The 19795-nt window shown below is 41.6% G+C and overlaps 1 protein-coding gene and 1 long non-coding RNA gene across 5 annotated transcripts in view; one reads left to right on the top strand and one right to left on the bottom strand.

Annotated features, from left to right (window-relative positions):
- The window catches only part of LOC137043632 (protein unc-13 homolog C), a 548445-nt gene that overhangs the window by 462597 nt on the left and 66053 nt on the right, over positions 1-19795 (top strand). For all 4 annotated transcript variants that reach the window (XR_010898550.1, XM_067419931.1, XM_067419930.1 and 1 more), the window contains one exon: positions 1595-1742. Coding sequence is in view for 3 of the 4 variants with exons in the window: in XM_067419931.1 (XP_067276032.1) it covers positions 1595-1742 (148 nt within the window). In the remaining variant the exon portion in view is untranslated. The remainder of the gene's footprint in view (positions 1-1594; positions 1743-19795) is intronic.
- Positions 15104-15610, bottom strand: LOC137043633 (uncharacterized). The gene is made up of 3 exons (XR_010898551.1): positions 15522-15610; positions 15354-15413; positions 15104-15204 (listed from the first exon to the last, which is right to left on the bottom strand). It is a non-coding gene; the product is annotated as an uncharacterized lncRNA (long non-coding RNA).

Below are 19795 nucleotides of genomic sequence, written 5' to 3'. Positions count from 1 at the left end.
CGGTGCAGGGCAAGACATACGGCCAGCATCTCAAGGCAATTGATATGCCACACACTCTGGGGCTCTTTCCAGGCCCCAGCGGTGGGATGACCATTGCACATGGCACCCCAGCCTGTAGACAAAGCTCCTGCATTAGAGCTTCAGTTAGCATCAAACTTCACAACACAATTTAAAAGATTAAAATTACACCTTCATTCGTTATGACCACCATCGAGTGTTTTTATTAGTTTCCTGCCACGATATAATGGGGAATTCATTCAAATTGTGATGTTAAAACATGTTATATTTATCATTTTATATGGAGCTAATTGCTACACCTGCTAGCAGTCATAATGTAAACATCCATTATTGATATTAAATAGCCAAAATGACATGAAAAATCACACAAAAACCTTATTCCATAGTTATTGTGTGTTTATTAGCTTCTTAGTCCACGCGTAGAAATGTAGAATAGACCAGAGCCAGAATGAGGAAGTGTCCACACAGGAGGAGCACGTCAAACTAAACTTAGCGTCAAACTAAGAGCTAAACTGAAAGCTGTTCTTTGCAATCTGTGGGAACACAAATGAGCTGCTGCCGACGAGAGAGAATTATCGTGTGTGTGATATTCCATTCAAAATATTGTTCGTAACGGATCGATTATAATGCACTCCTGACATAAATTAAGAAATTAATGTCACTTCAACCCAGATTTATCATAAACAGTGTTCAAATATCAAAGCTGGAGTCTTTAATCTGTCTTATGATACTGAGTTTGTCCAGATAAAGTAAGTGTGATGTTTTAATGAGCAGTGAGTGTTGAACAAAACTAATTTGAGGCCGTCTGCGATCTTTGAAAGGCATGTGGTTAATTAAAACCTAATAAATTTGGATATTTAGTTGAATAACTAAATCGATATTTTAGTGTCCCCAACTGAGTAGGCCAAGCAAAGGCAACAGTGGCAAGGAACCAAAACTCCATCAGGGCATGATGGAGAAAAATAAACACTGGGAGAAAGCAGGCTCAGTCGGGGTGCCAGTTCTCCTCTGGCCTATTAAGAAACAGTGTATGATTATTATTCTGGCAACCTTACAGGTCAGAAATCATATTAGATCAGAATATTCAACATACAGTGAATGACAGTAGTGCGTTCCGCTTTATAAACAGGCTGCGGAGCGCGAGATGCAAGTTGCACGCCAATAGTCATTGAATTGTGTGTTTTGTTTTTTTAAGTAAATCAAAAATAAGCAGATCTAGCCATTTTTTAGGCCTTTCTGTATGCAGTAACCAGTATGCAGTATGCAGTTCCATGAAATGCGAAACACCTCTAGTTTTGTTTTTCTTCCAGCTGCTCCCCATTTTCATTTTTTTTGTGATATTGTGATATTGTGAAAATTAACTCTGATTTCCATTTTCCAAAATTTTGTTTAATATTATCCAGTGACTCATTTCAGTGACTGCTGAAAACTTTTCTTGTATGATTAATTTGCTCTGTTGCAATGAATAGATGATTTTTAAGGTTGGCATTTTAATGCTGTGACAGATGAGTGATCCATAGCTACAAGCAGCATGTTTGACTTTTTCAGTAACCAATGCTTTTGTTTCTCCATTCAGCAATATTTCCATGCGGGTGGAAATGGTCTGAAGAAAACCTTTCTGGAAAAGAGCCCCGATCTCAAGTCCTTGAAATACGCCCTCAGCCTTTACACTCAACCCACAGATGCCTTGATCAAGAAATATATATGCACCCAAACCTCTCAAGGTAAGTCCATGTTTGTGCTCCTGGCTGACCTAATCATATATCTCTCTGTCAGGACTGGAGGGAGCAAGAGAGAGAAAGAGAGACAAGTTTACATGCAATGATACAGTTCTGCTTGCTTTTTTTCTTTTCTTTCTGTAGTAATATGCGGTGTGTATACTTGTGCATTATGCATGTTTTCTGTATGCAGGAAATACCCATATGACCTGAAATACTCTGTCCAAAATATACTGTAGTGAGCTGCCAACTTAGACATGTATAGGTTCAATAACATATAAGGATTTTCCACTAGCCAATTTTAAAATACAAAAATAATAATAATAATATCTATTGCATTGGTTCAAACATTAGAATGTTGTGTACACATAAATTCATATATAAATTTCAAATTAAGTGATTTTACTGTTTTTGTCCTTGAGATGAATTGGCTATGACCTTAAAAACTGTCACTGTGATTTATCCTAAATTTAATTTATTTCCTTAACAAAAAATGTTTGTAAAATGTTTTAAAAATATAATTCACTTAAGCATTCTGTATCAGTGATTCCTATTTCAGCCATAGAAATTTTATAATACATTTTTTTTATTTAATACAGTTATTGCTATTATTTGTTGAACCTTATGATAAGTGGTCGCTCCAAATGACAAAGATCTTAAATATTATTCAAAATCTATTTAAAGAGGTCAATAAACAATACATTCATACAAAAAATTTATTTCAACCATCTTTTATTATTTTCACAGGATTGTTTTAATGAACATAAATAAAACATAATTTTTTTTTATTAAAATCAAATTGCAAAAGTGCCTTTATCTTGATTAGGAGATGATGGAAAAATAATTATTTTGAACAGGTCACGAACAGTTTTAAGTTTTTGTTACCCTGAAGCACAAAACCAGTCACAGTCTCAAAACCAGTCTCACAGGAGTATTTGTGGCTAGCCAACATTGTTATCGATTTATTTTTTATGCCACAAATCATTAGGATCATTAGGTGGATTGTGCTCACCGAATATCATTAGGATATTAAAGATCAAGTTCCAAGAAGATATTTAGTAAATTTCCTACCGTAAGTATATATAAAATATATTAGTAATAATATGCATTGCTAAGGACTTCACAACTGGACAACTTTAAAGGCAGGGGTCCAGGGTCACACTTGTGGCCTTCTTGTGAACAAACATTTAATTAAACTTTACCATCGTCAACATGCTGCTGATTTTTTTAAACACACTTTCCCATTCTCCTGGCAAGATACTCTGCTCTTGCTGCAGGGTCAGAGTTGACACGCTGCCTATAATGAGCGTTTTTGTTGTTGTTGTTGTTGTTGTTGTTTTCTTTGCTTGGCAGTGGCATTTGTTAAAATAGGCGTAAATAGTTAAAAATAAATAAGTAATAAATTACTAATAAATGCATAATTACTCAAATTAAATTATATATATATATATATATATATTTTTTTTTTAAAGATAAAAAATAAACTGTCTGGAATGTTTGTAAAGGACTAAAATTGGATAAAAATCTATTACAAATAATACTCAAATAAAGCACTTTACATATTTAAACCAACAATTTAGTATAAAAGCACAAAAACTGCCAATCTAGAACATATATCTATCATGGAAAACACACTGCAGTGGTTGCACCTGTAATGATGAGTCATCGGAGTGAAGATCCATTTGCAACTTTTATTTTAAACAGAGTCAGGCAGTACAAAGTTGTAAAACAGCGAACACACTGGAGAAGGCAGAGCAGAATCGTACACAGGTCCAGACTTAGGTCAAGGCGGGCATTGTACATACACAGACGAGATAACAGGCAGATGATCAGGGCAGGTAGTAGAGAATCACTGTCCATTAAACAGGTTGAGGCTAGTGATGTGACATCTTAAGCAAGGCTCCGGAGCTTGTGTCAAGCAAAAAGGGGCATTCCAGATGAAGCCCCGATTCGAGGCTTGTATCGTTTCTGTGAAAATCATGTGACGATGTAGCCTGACAAGCCAGACCCACATCAAGATGTTTGGTCTGGAAACTCACCATTGACAGCTCAATCCGAGGGGCGGGATAAACGGTTGTCTTTCAAACTCCCTCTGCGCGCGATAGGATAGTGCTACAACAAACCAGAGCAACGAAGGTGAAACAGAGCTTGTTGATATATTAAACATTCGCCGTATCCTGTCGGCAAAACTCAGAACACATCTTTCCTTTTTAAGAATGACTTCAGTGCCGTTCTTTGTTCTTTTCTCAGAAAAAAGCTTAACTCTAAGTCTTCCAGAGTTGCAGTCAAAGCTGATTCGAAAGACCACCGTTCGCCAGTTTCTGTGTTTACTAGAAGCACGCAAACGCAACTCGGCCGTCGTCATTATGGCCCTGCCCACCGACTCTATACACGATGTGATTGGCCCGGCAAGAGTTAGGCGATTACAGTTCAGAAGGGTATTGAGAGTTGCTAGACGACACTCGCGGGCAGATTAGATTTGCTGCTGCTAGGGTGCGTCTAGATTTCTAGGCTAGTGACGATGACAAACGAGGCTTCGGATTCTGTAGAATACATCATTGCTTCATTCTGAGTATCGCTTCCGGATAAAATTGGTCTGAAACCTCGCGCCTCTTGTGGGGTTTGCAGTTGGCGTTTGCATTGGTGTTGGTTGTACGTAGTAGCGAGTAGTAGTGAGTAGTAGTGTGTTTGTAGTAGCATAGATATCATTATATATCATAGCTTGTATTATATATTACATCATACCTAGTTTAGTAGATTATTAGAGTAAATTAGCCTATATCTATTTGTAATACCTATAATACTTAATTTTATATATATATATATATATATATATATATAAAATTATTATATGTATAGCCTATATTAGTAGTAGTGTTATTATATATATATATATATATATATATATATATACAAAAAATTATTATATGTATAGCCTATATTAGTAGTAGTGTTATTATATATATATATATATATATATATATATATATATATATATATATATATATATATATATATATATATATATATATATATATATTTATAATTATTATTATTATGATTAAATGGTAAATGGACTGCATTCATATAGCGCTTTCAACAGACCCTATGGCCATCCAAAGCACTTTACATATCGCCTCACATTCACCCATTCATACACCGACGGCGATGTCAGCCATGTAAGGCGCCATCCAGCCCGTCGGGAGCAGCTGGGGTTAGGTGTCTTGCTCAAGGACACCTCGACACTTGGTCAGATGGAACCGGGGATCGAACCACCAACCTTCTGGTTTGTAGACAATCTACATGAACCACTGAGCCACTGCCGCCCCATTAGCGATTATTATTAGGCTATAAGACTAGACTGTATTAGGGAAAGCTTAGAAAGTTGGTCTAGTGCAAACGTTATAGGCAAACCTAGAGGCCTTTTTGTCCTTACAATGGAGCAAGCAAGTCATAATATCACATAATCCCTGTTCATCCCTGTTACAGTTTGCTGTTCCACAATTCCAGGCCCAATAAGCAATGCACTATTGCACTCCCAGTTCCCTTTCGTTCAGTCACTCCGACGTAACGTCAGTGACTGACGAATGGGGGTTTCGCCTAGAAGCCAATCATCTTCGAGATCTTATGGGCATGCGAGATTAGCATGCATAACTCCGCCTACCCACATGGGTATATAAGGAAGTATCTTGGCATGATCGCATTATGTTTCTGCTTCGGAGCCAATAGCATCTCTTCACTCCTGCAAGCCTGAATTCTGAAGTCCTCTCTTCAGTCTTCGAGACGAGCGGTTCTCCAGGGTGTTGGTGTAATGGTGCGTTCCAGCAATCTCACATTGCCTGCCTGTTGATCTGTGCAGTGATCTTCAACAGCTTTGTGTGTTTTCCCTGGGCGCTTCGGCACTCTGCAGAGCTTCCTCTCACTAAAAGAGCTTGCGTGTTGCACATCTTTTTCAAGACGGTTGGTCCGTGCACTTCCTGGTGCGGTCGATATCTGTTGTTGTCTTTGGGACGCATTCACTGCTCGACGTGTTTGGGCCCAGCACGTTTGGACAGTGTTTGTGGATGTGCTGTGTTCCCTCTGCGGGTTGTGGTCGAGACTCAATGATCTCGGTAGAGAGAGAGTCCCCTTGCCACACCCCGATCTACCATCTCCAAGAGAGGTGGTACTTTGGCTGGTGGCCAGGGTGACCTGAGGGCGGTGCTGTGGTATTAAGAACCCCAACGATCATTCCTCGGGCCACTCCCGCCCTCTCGCACATCGCTTCCAGCGAGTGTTGGACTGAAGCAGCGGGACCGTCTGCTGATGCCCCGTTCGTTTCGTTCACACTCCAGATAGTGGCGAGAGGTCGATTGCCGCATCTCAAGGTGGGCTAGAGTCCTTTGGGGATGACGATTCGGCTATGCTCCGCCTCCGGGTGTGGTAGCACTGTAGAATCTGACCTAGAGTTGACAGCCATGTTATCTCGGGCAGCCGCGAGCCTCGGGCTGGTGTGGAACTCCGACCTGTCACGGTTGGGCGATTGGTTTTTGGAGGTGGCACCCGAAAGCTGCGGGCCCCGCCCCCAATGCCATTTCGCTCCCGAGATGCATGAGGAGTGCACGTGGTCCGGGAGATCTCCGTGTCTTCCCGCGACCGTTCGGTGGCCTCCTCCGCTTTCTCTGCCCTCGAGGGGTTGCGGCCTAAGGGTACACTGGGGTCCCTCCCCCTCAGTCAGATGCTCTGTTGCGCACTACGGTGTCCACTGAGTGCTTTGACCTGATGCGGTGAGGCTATCCTAAGCGCCCTCCCAAGCCTGTTGGCTCGTCTACTTCGGTGGCATATTCCAGCAGTGCTGCACTTAAGCGCCGCCAGCACAGTTGCCTCAGCCTCCTCGCCGCCAGGGCGACCTCCTGCGACCCCCTCCCACGTGGCCACAGCAGCAGCCTTCACCCGGGACACGCTCCTGACACGGACAGCTCTGGGATGGGCAGTTCTTTTCAGGGGACGGTGGCAGGTCCGCCCCTTCCCCCGGTGGAGGGCCAGGGGAGAATCTTTTGTCCAGCTGCTGGCCCACGGGTCAGCAGCACCCTTTGTAAAGAAAGAACTGATTAACCCATCCCTGAGCACCCAGAGACCGGTGACGGCAGTGCGCGCCGCCCTGGGCCATGCCGCTCTCGTCCCTCTCTGTCGCCAGCCCCCTCGCAGAGCAGACCCCAGTGGAATGCGAGTTCCTCCCTGGTCTCTTCTGTCAGGGCGCAGTCGTTACCAGTGCCCCGACACCGGGCCGCTATGCCACCCGAGTCCGGGCCGGTAACACTGCCTCGCTGCCTCACCGAGGGTACGCCGGTGCTCCGTATGACCCCATTGGTACACTCCCTGGGAGCGTGGCTACAGCTGCCGGGACTGTCCCGCTGGGTCGTGCGGACCATCAGGCTCGGCTACGCGATTCAGTTCGCGCGAGCTCCTCCCCGTTTCCGGGGTGTCCGGTTCACCAAAGTGGGGCCCTATGCCCCTGTCATGCGTGCGGAGATTGCTACCCTACTGGCGAAGGGCGCGATCGAGCTCGTCCCTCCTGCCGAGATGAAGTCCGGCTTCTACAGCTCTTACTTCATTGTACCGAAGAAATCCGGTGGGTTAAAATCCTTTGCGTCCTGAACCGATCCCTTTACAGGCTTCCGTTCAGGATGTTGACTGCGAAACGCCTTTTCGAATGCGTTCGTCCATGTGATTGGTTTGCAGCGATCGACCTGAAGGACGCGAGGATTGCAGCCTGTACGATTCCCTGACCGAGGGCACACTCAAGCATGGATGCACTGGCACACAGCTGGCCGCAGGGCCTACGCAAGTATGCGTTTCCCCCAGTGAGCCTTCTTGCACGTGGTTTGTGCAAGGTCAGGGAGGACAAGGAGCAGGTAATTTTGGTCGCCCCGTACTGGCACGGCCGGACCTGGTTCCCAGAACTAGTTCTCCTTGCGACAGCCCCTCCCTGGCCGAGACAGGATCTCCTCTCTCAGAGACGGGGCACCCTGTGGCACCCGCGTCCCGATCTTTGGAGCCTCCACGTGTGGCTCCTGGACGGGACGCGGCAGGTTTGAGTACCCTACCACCTACGGTGGTGGCTACCATCACTTCCGCTCGGACCGAGTCCACGAGACAGGCCTATGCGTTGAAGTGGAACCTCTTCGTCAGTTGGTGTTCTTCCCGCCAAGAAGACCCCAGGAAATGCCTGATCGGGTCCATGCTCTCATTTCTCCAAGAAGGGTTGGAGCGAAGGCTGTCTCCTTCCACCCTGAAGGTTTATGTGGCCGCTGTCGCCGCATACCATGACCTCTTGGATTGTAAACCGGTAAGTAAGCACGACCTGGTCATCAGGTTCCTGAGGGGTGCGAGGAGACTACATCCTCCTCATGCTCCTCTTGTACCCTCTTGTGACCTCTCAGTAGTTCTAAGTGCTCTGCAGAGGGCCCAATTTTGAGCCTTTGCGGTCAGTAGATGTTAAGTTCTTGTCTATGAAGACAGCGCTCCTGACCGCATTGGCCTCCATCAAGAGGGTAGGGGACCTGCAGGCATTTTCGGTTGACGAAGCGTGCCTGGAATTCGGGCCGGTTGACTCTCTTAAGTGATCCTGAGATCCCGGCCTGGATATGTGCCCAAGGTTCCCACCACTCCGTTCAGAGACCAGGTGGTGAACCTGCAAGCGCTGCCTTTGGAAGAGGCAGACCCACCCTTGGCACTGCTCTGTCCAGTACGCGCCCTCCGCGCTTACGTAGACAGGACGCAGTGTTTCAGGACCTCAGACCAGCTCTTTGTCTGTTATGGTGGGAAGCTGAAAGGGAAGGCTCTCTCAAAGCAAAGGCTGTCTCACTGGATAGTGGACACCATTGTTTTGGCTTACCAGCAGCAAAGGCGCCCATGCCCCCTTGGGGTCAGGGCACACTCCACTTGGAGTGTGGCCTCCTCTTGGGCTTTTGGCATGGCACTCCGCTGACAGACATCTGCAGAGCTGCAGGCTGGGCGACACCAAACGCATTCGCCAGATTCTACAATCTCAGAGTGGAGCCTGTATCCAACTATGTACTCGCCTCTACAAGTGGCCGGTAATGGATTGGCTCAGGTGTCTTCGCTTGCTCGCCATTCCACTCCACGGACTGGATACGTGCGATATTTTTCTCAGGTGAGCTTCCCGAGAGCCCTGAGCTCCTCCAGCACTGACGACGCAGACGCCAGTAAGTCTACCCTTAGCCCAGACACTCGTGTCCGGCCAAGTGCCCCATGTGCATGGTTCCCCTCCGGCGACCCCCAAATGTGTATTTCCACTGTAAGCCTCCCTGAGCGGGTGTATTCCCTTGGCAACCTTGCCACCCCTGGGGTTAAAAATCCACCTGTGGCTGGTACCCCAGTGATCTTCCGTATGCAGCCCCCCGGGTCATACGTGTATCCTTAAGTCCCCCCTACGGGTAGGCATCTTGGCGCATATCTCCTACTGGAATATGCCTCCCAGTGTACCTTGGTATTCCTGCGTTAAGTAGAGGCCTTTGACCGTCCTAACTTGCATCAGGGCACTGGAAGACAGCCGAGTGGCATGATTACATTGGGACCCCCATTCGTCAGTCACTGACGTTACGTCGGAGTGACTGAACGAAAGGGAACGTCTCAGTTACGTATGTAACCCTCGTTCCCTGAGGAGGGAACGGAGACATAACGTCCCACTGCCACATCCGCTGTACCGGCCGAGAGTTCAGTCTTGGCTCCTCAGCAGGTAAACATAATGCAATCATGCCAAGCTACTTCCTTATATACCCATGTGGGTAGGCGGAGTTACGCATGCAAATCTCGCATGCCCATGGCATTGGCACTGCCATTGGGCATTTTCTAAGATCTCGAAGATGATTGGCTTCTAGGCGAAACCCCCATTCGTCAGTCACTGACGTTACGTCTCTGTTCCCTCCTCAGGGAACGAGGGTTACATACGTAACCGAGACGTTCCATAAGCACTGCACTATTTCACTCCCAATCAGCACTGCACTCACAATAATTTCTTTACAATCATATGGGGCATTCACTGTCATCATCACTAACCCAAAGAACTACTGAATAGTTGAACACAAAGTTGTGTGTTTGTGTGAGTTGTGTGTGTATAGGTTAATACAAGCAGAGTAAAATACTTTATTTAATACACAGGCAATAGAAAAAGGGTGTGCCCACACTATGACAATTTGGTTGCTCAGGATGAATAGATTTGCGTGCGATACATTGCTTTGCACAGCAGGTGTCACTAGGGGGCACACTGTTTCATGAGGCTTCGGGTAAATGAACCTTTTGGTGAACCAATGGGCTGGAAAGCCTCAGTGGTTCAGGAAGCCTCATTTGGCCATCACTAGTCGAGGCAGGTAGCAAAGGTTCAGGAAAAGGGAAACAGTACAGGGAAAGCACAGATAAACAGTCCAATATAAACGCTCAAAAATAATTACCAGGAAATCCAAGACTTCGCAATGACTGTGTGTGTGGTGCTTAAGTATTGTGAGAGTAATGAGATTCAGGTGTGTGCGTGTGATCAGTCCCAGGTATGAGCATAGATATCCATAATAAGGGCTAGATATCTTACGGCGGAGTCACCATCGTCATCACCGGCGGCCATCTTGTCACAGGCAGGCTTTCTGTTAGGCTCTGTGGAACCTGATGTAAGATGAGTGATCTGTACGAACATAAATCCTCTTATCTCGCTGAAATCTTGACAGATTTACAAATGGTTTGGTTTCTTACAAATGTTATTAACGTGGCTACAAATCTGGATGCTTTAACACGTTGAAATTGCAGCTTTTCGTTCTGATAAACGACTTAATCGTGCAGCTTGTGTATCACGGCTAACTTACATGCACGTTATCAAGGCTGAGACCACAATCGAGCTGTTCAATCATATACACTGTAAAAAATTATTTGTTGACTTAACTTAATATATTTTGTTATCTTTTTGCATTGGTTTTTTTAAGTTTCTCTTACTTATTTGGATAAGTAATCTGAACTAATTCCATTTAGTAATAAAAACTTCCCCTTTAGTTTTCTGAACTTAAATGTTCTAGTCATCATAACTTCACTTCAGTTTTCTGAACTTAAATGTTCTAGTCATCATAACTTCACTTCAGTTTTCTGAACTTAAATGTTCTAGTCATCATAACTTCACTTCAGTTTTCTGAACTTAAATGTTCTAGTCATCATATCTTCACTTCAGTTTTCTGAACTTAAATGTTCTAGTCATCATAACTTCACTTTAGTTGGTTGCAAAGCTGCTTTAATAAGTATTAATTGCATTACTATATTGATTTGTAAATTACATTTGATTTAGAATAAAACCTATAGCAAATTAAAATCACAGCAACACATATCAGTACACATTTATATTTATTGCAAAAACAAACACCAAAAACAACCACACAAAAGGTCTGAAATGTCCTTTCTTCAGAAAATTGCAAAAAGAAACGGCACAGACTGTTAAACACCTCTGATTTGGCTTTATACCATTTTAATTTAAATTTAATTTAAGTTCATTTTAATTAACAATGTGTAAGCTCTCAAGCTTCAATACATTTATCAATGAGCATAAACAGCACATATGCACCAGTGTTACCTCACTGCATTTTTTTCAGCTTTGCAGCTCTCCCCAACCATTAAACCTAGATTAAAAATAAAAATAAAATAAAAAGTTGGATAACCTCATAGCTCGAGCCCAAACAGTGTGGCAAAGGCATTTAGGGCATCTTCTAGATCCATGACCACAATCTCCGTCTAGTATGACATCCACATCCACAACATCATCTGGGAAGGCACTATCATGTCTGATGTCCTCACTCATGGTCAAGCCCTACATTAACCCCATGAACAATGTCTCTCTCATCATCATCTGGCTGGAAAAAAATGAGACACAGATACAAATTTTAAGTGGTGCTGTCATAAAATATTTATTCAAACATACATTAAATACTAAAGAACAGCAATACAATAACTATGCAATATAGTAAATATACTTTTTCTAGCTGACAGAATATTTTTTCTGAGGTAAATGTGACATGACATTGCTTAAAAGCTATTTATTGACGTTTATTAACGTTTGCGCAGTTGAAACACTGCGATTACATGAGACAATACAGATTTCATACATTGTACTGTATCTTTAAACATATTCTCTGATGTTCATACATGTTTATTTCATGCTGTATCTACTAGTAAAGTGCAATATTCAAATGCAAAAAAGCAACAAAAACAACATTTAAAACCACTGTCATATTAAAGGGTTAGTTCACCCAAAAGTGAGAATTAGCCCATGATTTACTCACCCTCAAGCCATCCTAGGTGTATTACATTCTTGTTTCAGACGAATACAATCACAGGGCTTGACATTAAGCATGTTCATGTGCTTGTCCTTCGGACAAGTAAATCGTTCATTCACTTGGCCAAATAAAAAATGTGCTTGTCCGATAAAAAAGTTCAATATTTTTTTGTTTTTCCGTGCGTGTGTGCGTTGTAAATATAATTTATTCTGAAGCAATATTCTCCCCAGTGTTCAATCAGCTTTGACATATTTAAATATGCAAATTTGTGATTTAAAAAAAAATTACTGAATCATTTGAAATGTATGATATTTTTACCTTTTTATAAAGGGGATTTTCCCCCTAATCTTATTAAATAAAGGCTCTGCTTCTATATTGTTAAATTTGATCAATACATTAAATTAAAATAAGACAATATAAGGGCTGTTACCAATCAAATAAAATAATTTACACTGAAAAATCACAACTACATTAAATAATGTTTTGAGATTTGTAGTTTTGAATAGACAAATACAAATGTTAGAAAGTATGTTTAAACATGAAACTAAACCTCCAGTAGGTGGCAGCAGGTGGCCGTCTTAATGAGTGAGCCATTGAGTCGTTCATTCAAACGATTCATTCAAACACTGAATCGTTCAGTTGCTGTGAGGCGCGTTACGGTTCTGCTGTGAACGATTTTCGCTGCTGAAATAGAACAAACACTCAATATTGCATCTAAAATGTAAGTGACTAAGTGAATGTTAATGTAATGTTTATGGAACCGTCATATGAAATCAGAGTCACTTTCTGTCGTGATTGTATTCAGGAAACAGCTTAAATGGCTCTAGTGTTGTAATTTCTCCTCGAGAGGCTGCACGAGTGTCAACAGCGCAAACTTGTTATCGTCATTTCATCATATATTATTATCCACTATCGATCGCCACTTACGCTAAATTAATGCACAATCATTCTTGCATTTTGGTGATTCGCTAACGTTAGTTTATTTTTTGTTTTAATCAGGCCCTTGTCCATCGGGCAAGTAAAATTCTCTTTCACTTGTCCCTGACAAGCGTTAATGTCAAGCCCTGAATCAGTTATATTAAAAAAAAGTTCTGGCTAATCCAAAAATTATAAATGGCAGTGAATGGCTGCCCAAATTTTGAAGCTCAGAAAAAAAGTGCATCTATCCCAGGGCTCGACATTAACGCTTGTGGATTTTTTGTAGGGACAAGTGAAAGAGAATTTTACTTGCCCGATGGACCTGATTAAAACAAACAATAGCTAGCGAATCACCAAAATGCAAGAATGATTGCATTAATTTAGTGTAAGTGGCGATTGATAGTGGATAATAATATATAATGAACTGACGATAACAAGGTCGCGCTGTTGACACTTGTGCAGCCTCTAGAGAAGACATTACAACACTTGACCTGTTTTCCTGAATACCACCACGACTGAAAATGACACTTACTTCATATGACAGTTCATAGCAAAACAATTAATTAACATTCACTTAAATTAACATTCCCTTAAAGTCACTTACATTTAAGAAGCAATATTTAATGTTTTGTTCTATTTCAGCAGTGAAAATCATTCACAGCAGAACCGCAACACGTCACAGCAACATGTGTGTTACTGAACGATTCAGCGTTTGAATGAATCGTTTGAATGAACGACTCAATGACTCACTCATTAAAACGGCCACCTGCTACCACCTACTGGAGGTTTGGTTTGATGTTTAAACATTATTGGTCTATCCAAAAATACAAATTTCAAAACATTATTTAATGCAAATTAAATTTTTCAGTGTAAATGATTTAATGTGATTGGTAACAGCCCTTATAGTGTCTTATTTTAAATTAATGTATAGATCAAATTTTACAATATAAAATGAAACCTGAAGCATAGCCTATATTTAATAAGATTAGAGGGGAAATGCCCTTTATATAAGGTAAAAAATAATAATTAAAAAATTCACAAATATGCAGATTTAAATCTGTCAAAGCTGATTGAATACTGGTCAGCATATTGCTTCAGAATAAATTATATTTAAAAAACACACACACACACACACACACACACACAAAATATCAAACTTTTTTTCCGGACAAGCACATGAACATGCTTAATGTCAAGCCCTGTATCCATTATAAAAATAATCCAGGGCTCCGGGGGGTTAATAAAGGCTTCTGGCGGACTTCTGGCGGACCGCCTTCAACTTACGAAATAAGTGTAATGCTTCTCGAAGTTCAAAAGGTTTACGCCACGTCCGACGTCATCGTCGCGGCAATTACGCTTTTTTTACACCATGTCCGATGCTGTCGCTGCGCCATTTGCGCTTTTCTTCCCCTCTACGTCCGACGTCATCGCCGTGCCAGTTACACTTTTTCCGTAACTTTAATACGGAAGGCCGTCCCGCCAGAAGCTACATATTTTACATTATAACTTGTTAAATATGGATTTTTTTTGTTTTTACACAAACCCATCGATTCACATCAGAATGTCTTTATTAACCCCCCTGGAGCCATGTGGATTACTTTTATAATGGATGGATGCACTTTTTTCTGGGCTTAAAAATTTGGACTGCCATTCACTGCCATTTATAATGCTTTAGATTTTTTTTAAATATAACTCCGATTGTATTCGTCTGGAATACACCTATATGGCTTGAGGGTGAGTAAATCATGAGGTAATTTTCCTTTTTGGGTGAACTCTTTTAATAGTTATTTATTTTACCTGTATCGATTCAAACTCACATTTAATAATTTTCAAGGAGTTTCATGAAACTTATCTGTATCTGATGGCGATCTGAGAGAGACCATGCAGTGAAGCGAGATGTAGTTTCATCCAATCCGTAAACCAGTTCAGTTTCTTGTCAAGGAGCAATAGATAAAAACATTAAAAAAAAAAAAAAAAACATTTTATAGGCTTATTGACAACATGTTGCAATGTTTACACTGTACAATGACTCAATGTGATTTAATTAGGGCTAAATACTTCAAATTTCACAATTTGATATTATTTAAATTCATAAAGTTAATATTTACCAGAAATTGCAGAAATAGTGGAACTGCTGTCCACCTCCAACCATTCGAACAAATAGACAGCGCGAGTTGTTGAGAGCTCCATGAACCCCGCGAGGTAAAAGCGTGTAATGTTAGGAACTCTGTATTTCAACGGCTCTGGGAGCACAACACACACACGCACACACACACACACACACCCACACACACACACACACACACACACACACACACACACACAAATATAATTATAAAACAATATAATGTCATAAATGCACTTTGTAGATGAGGTTAAACACGTAACTTACTTTGTGTTATCTTGGTTAAAAGTAAACTCCATGTCTGCACTGCACGGTGAGTCATGTCCCCTGAGAGAAAAGTTTTGGCTCCTTTAAACGCGCACAGCATATAAGTTACATATTGGTATAAATCAATAAATTATGAAAAACAAATGGTAAATGAGATAAAACACTTACTTTATAATATTTCCCTGTAAAAAAAGTTCTCTCGCCTCAAGTCGCCTGTTTCTATCCTCCGCTCTGCACCGCGAGTCAAAGAAGATATCTCTAAGTTTAGGTGCCCACGGACACACACACACACACATACCATCCTACCACAATATAATGTTATAAACTTCATACTGTTAATGAGATAAAACACTATGCCGGTGTAAACACAACTCATTTGCTCAGCATTGCGATTGAATGGAAATGGCGTCTGGTCTGTCAGTCGGTGGGGGAGGGGATACGGGGGCACGCGCATACAGCACGTGCATTTCCTGGATGTACATAATTATCCTCTCCGCCAGATGGCGCTGTTTTCACTAGCCGTGTTAATACAAAAACTCTTTACTCATTGACTCCTTGAATTAAGACTTGTTTTATATGGTGTCGAATGGTACGTATTAAATACGGTAAGTTAAATAAATGTGCTCATATCTATATAATTAGAGTGTTGTATATAAATCAGCTGCACATAGTAGATTAAGTTTAGTTTACTGTAGTTAAATAAATAGACTAAAGTATAATTGGAGTAAAATCCAGAACAGTTCAACTTATGTTTTTAAGTTAAAACAACAATTATACTTGTTCATTCAATAGAAAATCTAGTGTAGTTATTTCAACATATGTTTTTGAGTTAAAACAACAATTATACTTGTTCACTTAACTTTCAGTCTAGTTGAGGACAAGAAAACTTAAAATGCCTTGTTGTCTGGACAATCTAGTTATCTCTACTGAAAAAAAATAGTTGAAATAACAAAAGCGCAAAAAAAAAATTTACAGTGTAGGTTTTATCGACACCAATAACTATTTTATGACAACCAATCTTTTGTCTAGTTAAAATAAAAATGTAGTTTGTATGTTTGTTTTTTTTTGTTTAATAAAAAAAATATATATATATTTTATTATAATAGTGATATTCTTATTATAAAAGCGTATATATATATCAGGGCTGGGCAATATGGCCAAAAAATAAAATCCCCGTTTTTTTGCCAAATAATTCGATTCCTGCATCTGCATGACAAAGAAATTGTTCAAAACAAGTTTTAACATTATTTTGTTTAGGTAAAATATTTGCAGCTTGGTAGAGTGCCTACCTGAGGTGCAAAACTTTCAGCATGTGAATAACCCAGACCATTCCACAGTATAAATGGGCACCATATTTTTTCCAATATGCAGTATACAATCAAAGTTTTATTAATTGATATGCAGATCAAATTAACTTTTATTAACAACAGTAATGTGCAATGAAGTATAGGGAAAATTTAAATGTTATTATTTTATTTAATAATATGCTAATGATATTATTAAATATAGATTACCATTGTTCTTCAATATTCTCTGACCGACAGCTTCAGTTATTATAAAATGAGCTCTTTACTTGCTTTCTGTGTAATTTAGTTTTTCATGAGACTTGGTGACTTCGTTTTTTTCCTCATATATTAGGGAGTGGAAATGGCTAATAAATCAATACGTGCTTTTCTGCTGGTTATAATGGTGGGCACTGCATATCTTTTTTTAATAAAAAATCCTTGTTTGCCACAAAATGGATTAAACATTAAAAAAAATAACTAAAAGACTATTTCTTTCACAAGACCCCTTTAAACTTTTAGTTTTGCAAACCATCACATTAAAAATAGCATATTTTGGATATTTAGAGCTTTGAAGTGCTGAAAATAAGTGCAGTAGGCTACGTGTACAAATAAGTGTACGAAATTATTGGAATGCTTGAATTTCAATCTCAAAAGGTTGTACGAATCCTGAGATAAATAATGACAACAACATTAAATCCATGTGGTTTTACTACAGTAAATAATGGTGAATGTTGGTGATTTGTGACTAAAACTCCTGACCTTCGCTGATGTGTTGTCTCACATCAGCTCTGTTTGATCTGATATCTGTGGTTCATAACAGAATTCTGCGCCGACTTTCACTAGATCACAGTAGCGATGTTATTAATTCTGTGGTGAATTTAAACGCTCTCTCACTGGATCTCCAGTGCTGTGTATCGTGTATGTCACGAGATCGGCCCGTGTGTGAGCTCGCGCTGCATTCGTTGTCCGCGCAGCTCAAATGAGCTTCAGTGTGCTTTTCCTCTCTAGGCAGGTATTTTTTTTAGTTTATTTATCAAAATGTTCTTTTATATATTTGTGTGATGTTCTGTGTTTCGATCGCGGCTTTTAAATGTTATGATAGAACAGTTAATTTACGAATGGGCAGTGTAGCCTAGTTTTGATCACTTTGTTAAAAGTGGTGGCTGTGTGCCGTGTGTAAAGTCTTAGCCTCCTGCTGACTAGTGTCCTGCCCTTCCCAACCCGTTTATACCGTTTATTTTTTTCCGGTCTATGGTTTACACACACATAGATGATTCGACTATCGGTCGACCATAGAGAGATTCGAAAATTCTGATTCGAATCAGTTTAAGTAGCCTATGTGTGTGGGTGTATATATTCATTGCACCTATCTGTTCTGTTCAATGTTACTTTCATATTGAAGTCCATGGTTATAATTATTCATAAGTATGTAGTGTCATAACTACATCTCTGACATTTATAACAAACAAAATAGTTTGAAAATCGGTTGAAAATTGAGCAAGTTATGGTTATTTAAAAGTGCATGCACCATTAAAACACACTGTTACGAGTGAGCGAGCTGCCTGTGACAAGATGTCCGCCAGTTGCGGACGGCGACCTCCATTGGCCAACAGCGCTCACGAGACATCTAGCCTTTATTATGGATATCTATGGGTATGAGGGCCTATGGGAAATTTAGTCTGAATTGCAAACCATCACTATTCAGGTAAGAGCTCCCTCTGGTAATCCGGAGAAAGTGAAGAGGAAGCCTCACCCGTAAAAGCACCACATGATATTTTTTAATTCACTCAAAATTTACAGGCATATAATTGGCCACCTAAACAAAACGTCTCAGGTTACGTATGTAACCATGTTTCCCTGAGAGGGAACTTCGAGCTGCGTCAAAACCCTAGGGGAACGCCTCTGCGTGATGCGTCATGAAGCACTCGTGAAATCAGTCCAATAACGGGGAGATGTCACGTCATGGGCGGGTGACTTCATCGACCAGGAAGCTATAAATCACACCTGGACCAAACATTCATTAGCTTCTGGAAAAAGTCGAACAAGTCGATCACAGGCATGCCGGGAGTATGGCATAGCGACGCAGCGTCTCGTTCCCTCTCAAGGAACCATGGTTACATACGTAACCTGAGACATTCTCTACTTCCAGGGAACTTCGAGCTGCGTCAAAACGCTAGGGGAACTCAATACCCACACCGCCAGAGTCCCAAATGTCTGTATGTGTGAATTCAACCCAGAAACACCCGGGACCCCAGGGTAGAGGCCACGTCTAGATTGTAGAACCTCACAAAAGTGTGCAGAGAGGACCACCCTGCCGCATTACACACCTCTTGAAGTGAAACTCCTGATATGAGAGCCACAGAGACCGCCATACTCCTAGTCGAGTGGGCACGGACCCTTAGCGGTGAAGGCTGTCCGGCCGACTCGTAAGCAAGTGAGATAGCCTTGACTACCCACTTACTCAGTGTCTGCTTTGACGCCGGTTTTCCCTTACTCGGGGACTCAAGTCACACGAACCGTTGTTCTGACTTGCTCCACAGGGCGGCTCTGTGGACATAAGTGTCTAGGGCCCTGACCGGACAGAGCAGATTTAGCTTCTCTTAGTATTGGTTTGTGAAAGGAGGCGGACAGAAAGCCTGCAGCGGTCGCGGCACATTAGTCGGGACCTTGGGAACATATCCTTCCCTCGGGAAGAGAAATGTTTTTACCCTTCCTGGTGCAAACCCCAGACAAGAGGGTGCCACAGGTAGGCACCCTCGAGCGTGCCGCAGGTCTGAGCCTCAAAGTACCACGAAGGAAACGCGTGACCCACGGGTGTTTCCCTAATGATGCATTATCTAATGGAATATGATAAGCAGATATCGCCGACACATATACTTTCAGTGTCGACGGGGATAACCCTGCGGAGAATTTTTCTTGTAGGAACTCAAGAACTGAACCGACTGGGCAGTTAACAGGGTCCAAAGCCTGGCCCGTACAACAGGCGACAAAAACTCTCCATTTGAGTGCGTAAAGTCTCCTTGTGGATGGTGCTCTGGAGTGCAACATAGTAGATAGACCCGTGTTCATGAGCTAGGCCCCCTCAGGGGCCAAGCCCACAGTTTCCACAGTTCCGGAAGCGGGTGCCAGTTAGAGAGGCATCCGTCGTTAGCATTA

This window comes from Pseudorasbora parva, chromosome 16 (genome assembly GCF_024679245.1).
Source record: "Pseudorasbora parva isolate DD20220531a chromosome 16, ASM2467924v1, whole genome shotgun sequence".
Lineage (NCBI taxonomy): Eukaryota > Metazoa > Chordata > Actinopteri > Cypriniformes > Gobionidae > Pseudorasbora > Pseudorasbora parva.
The sequence above is the reverse complement of the archived record's forward strand: the minus strand, read 5'-3'. Positions and strand labels throughout refer to the sequence as shown.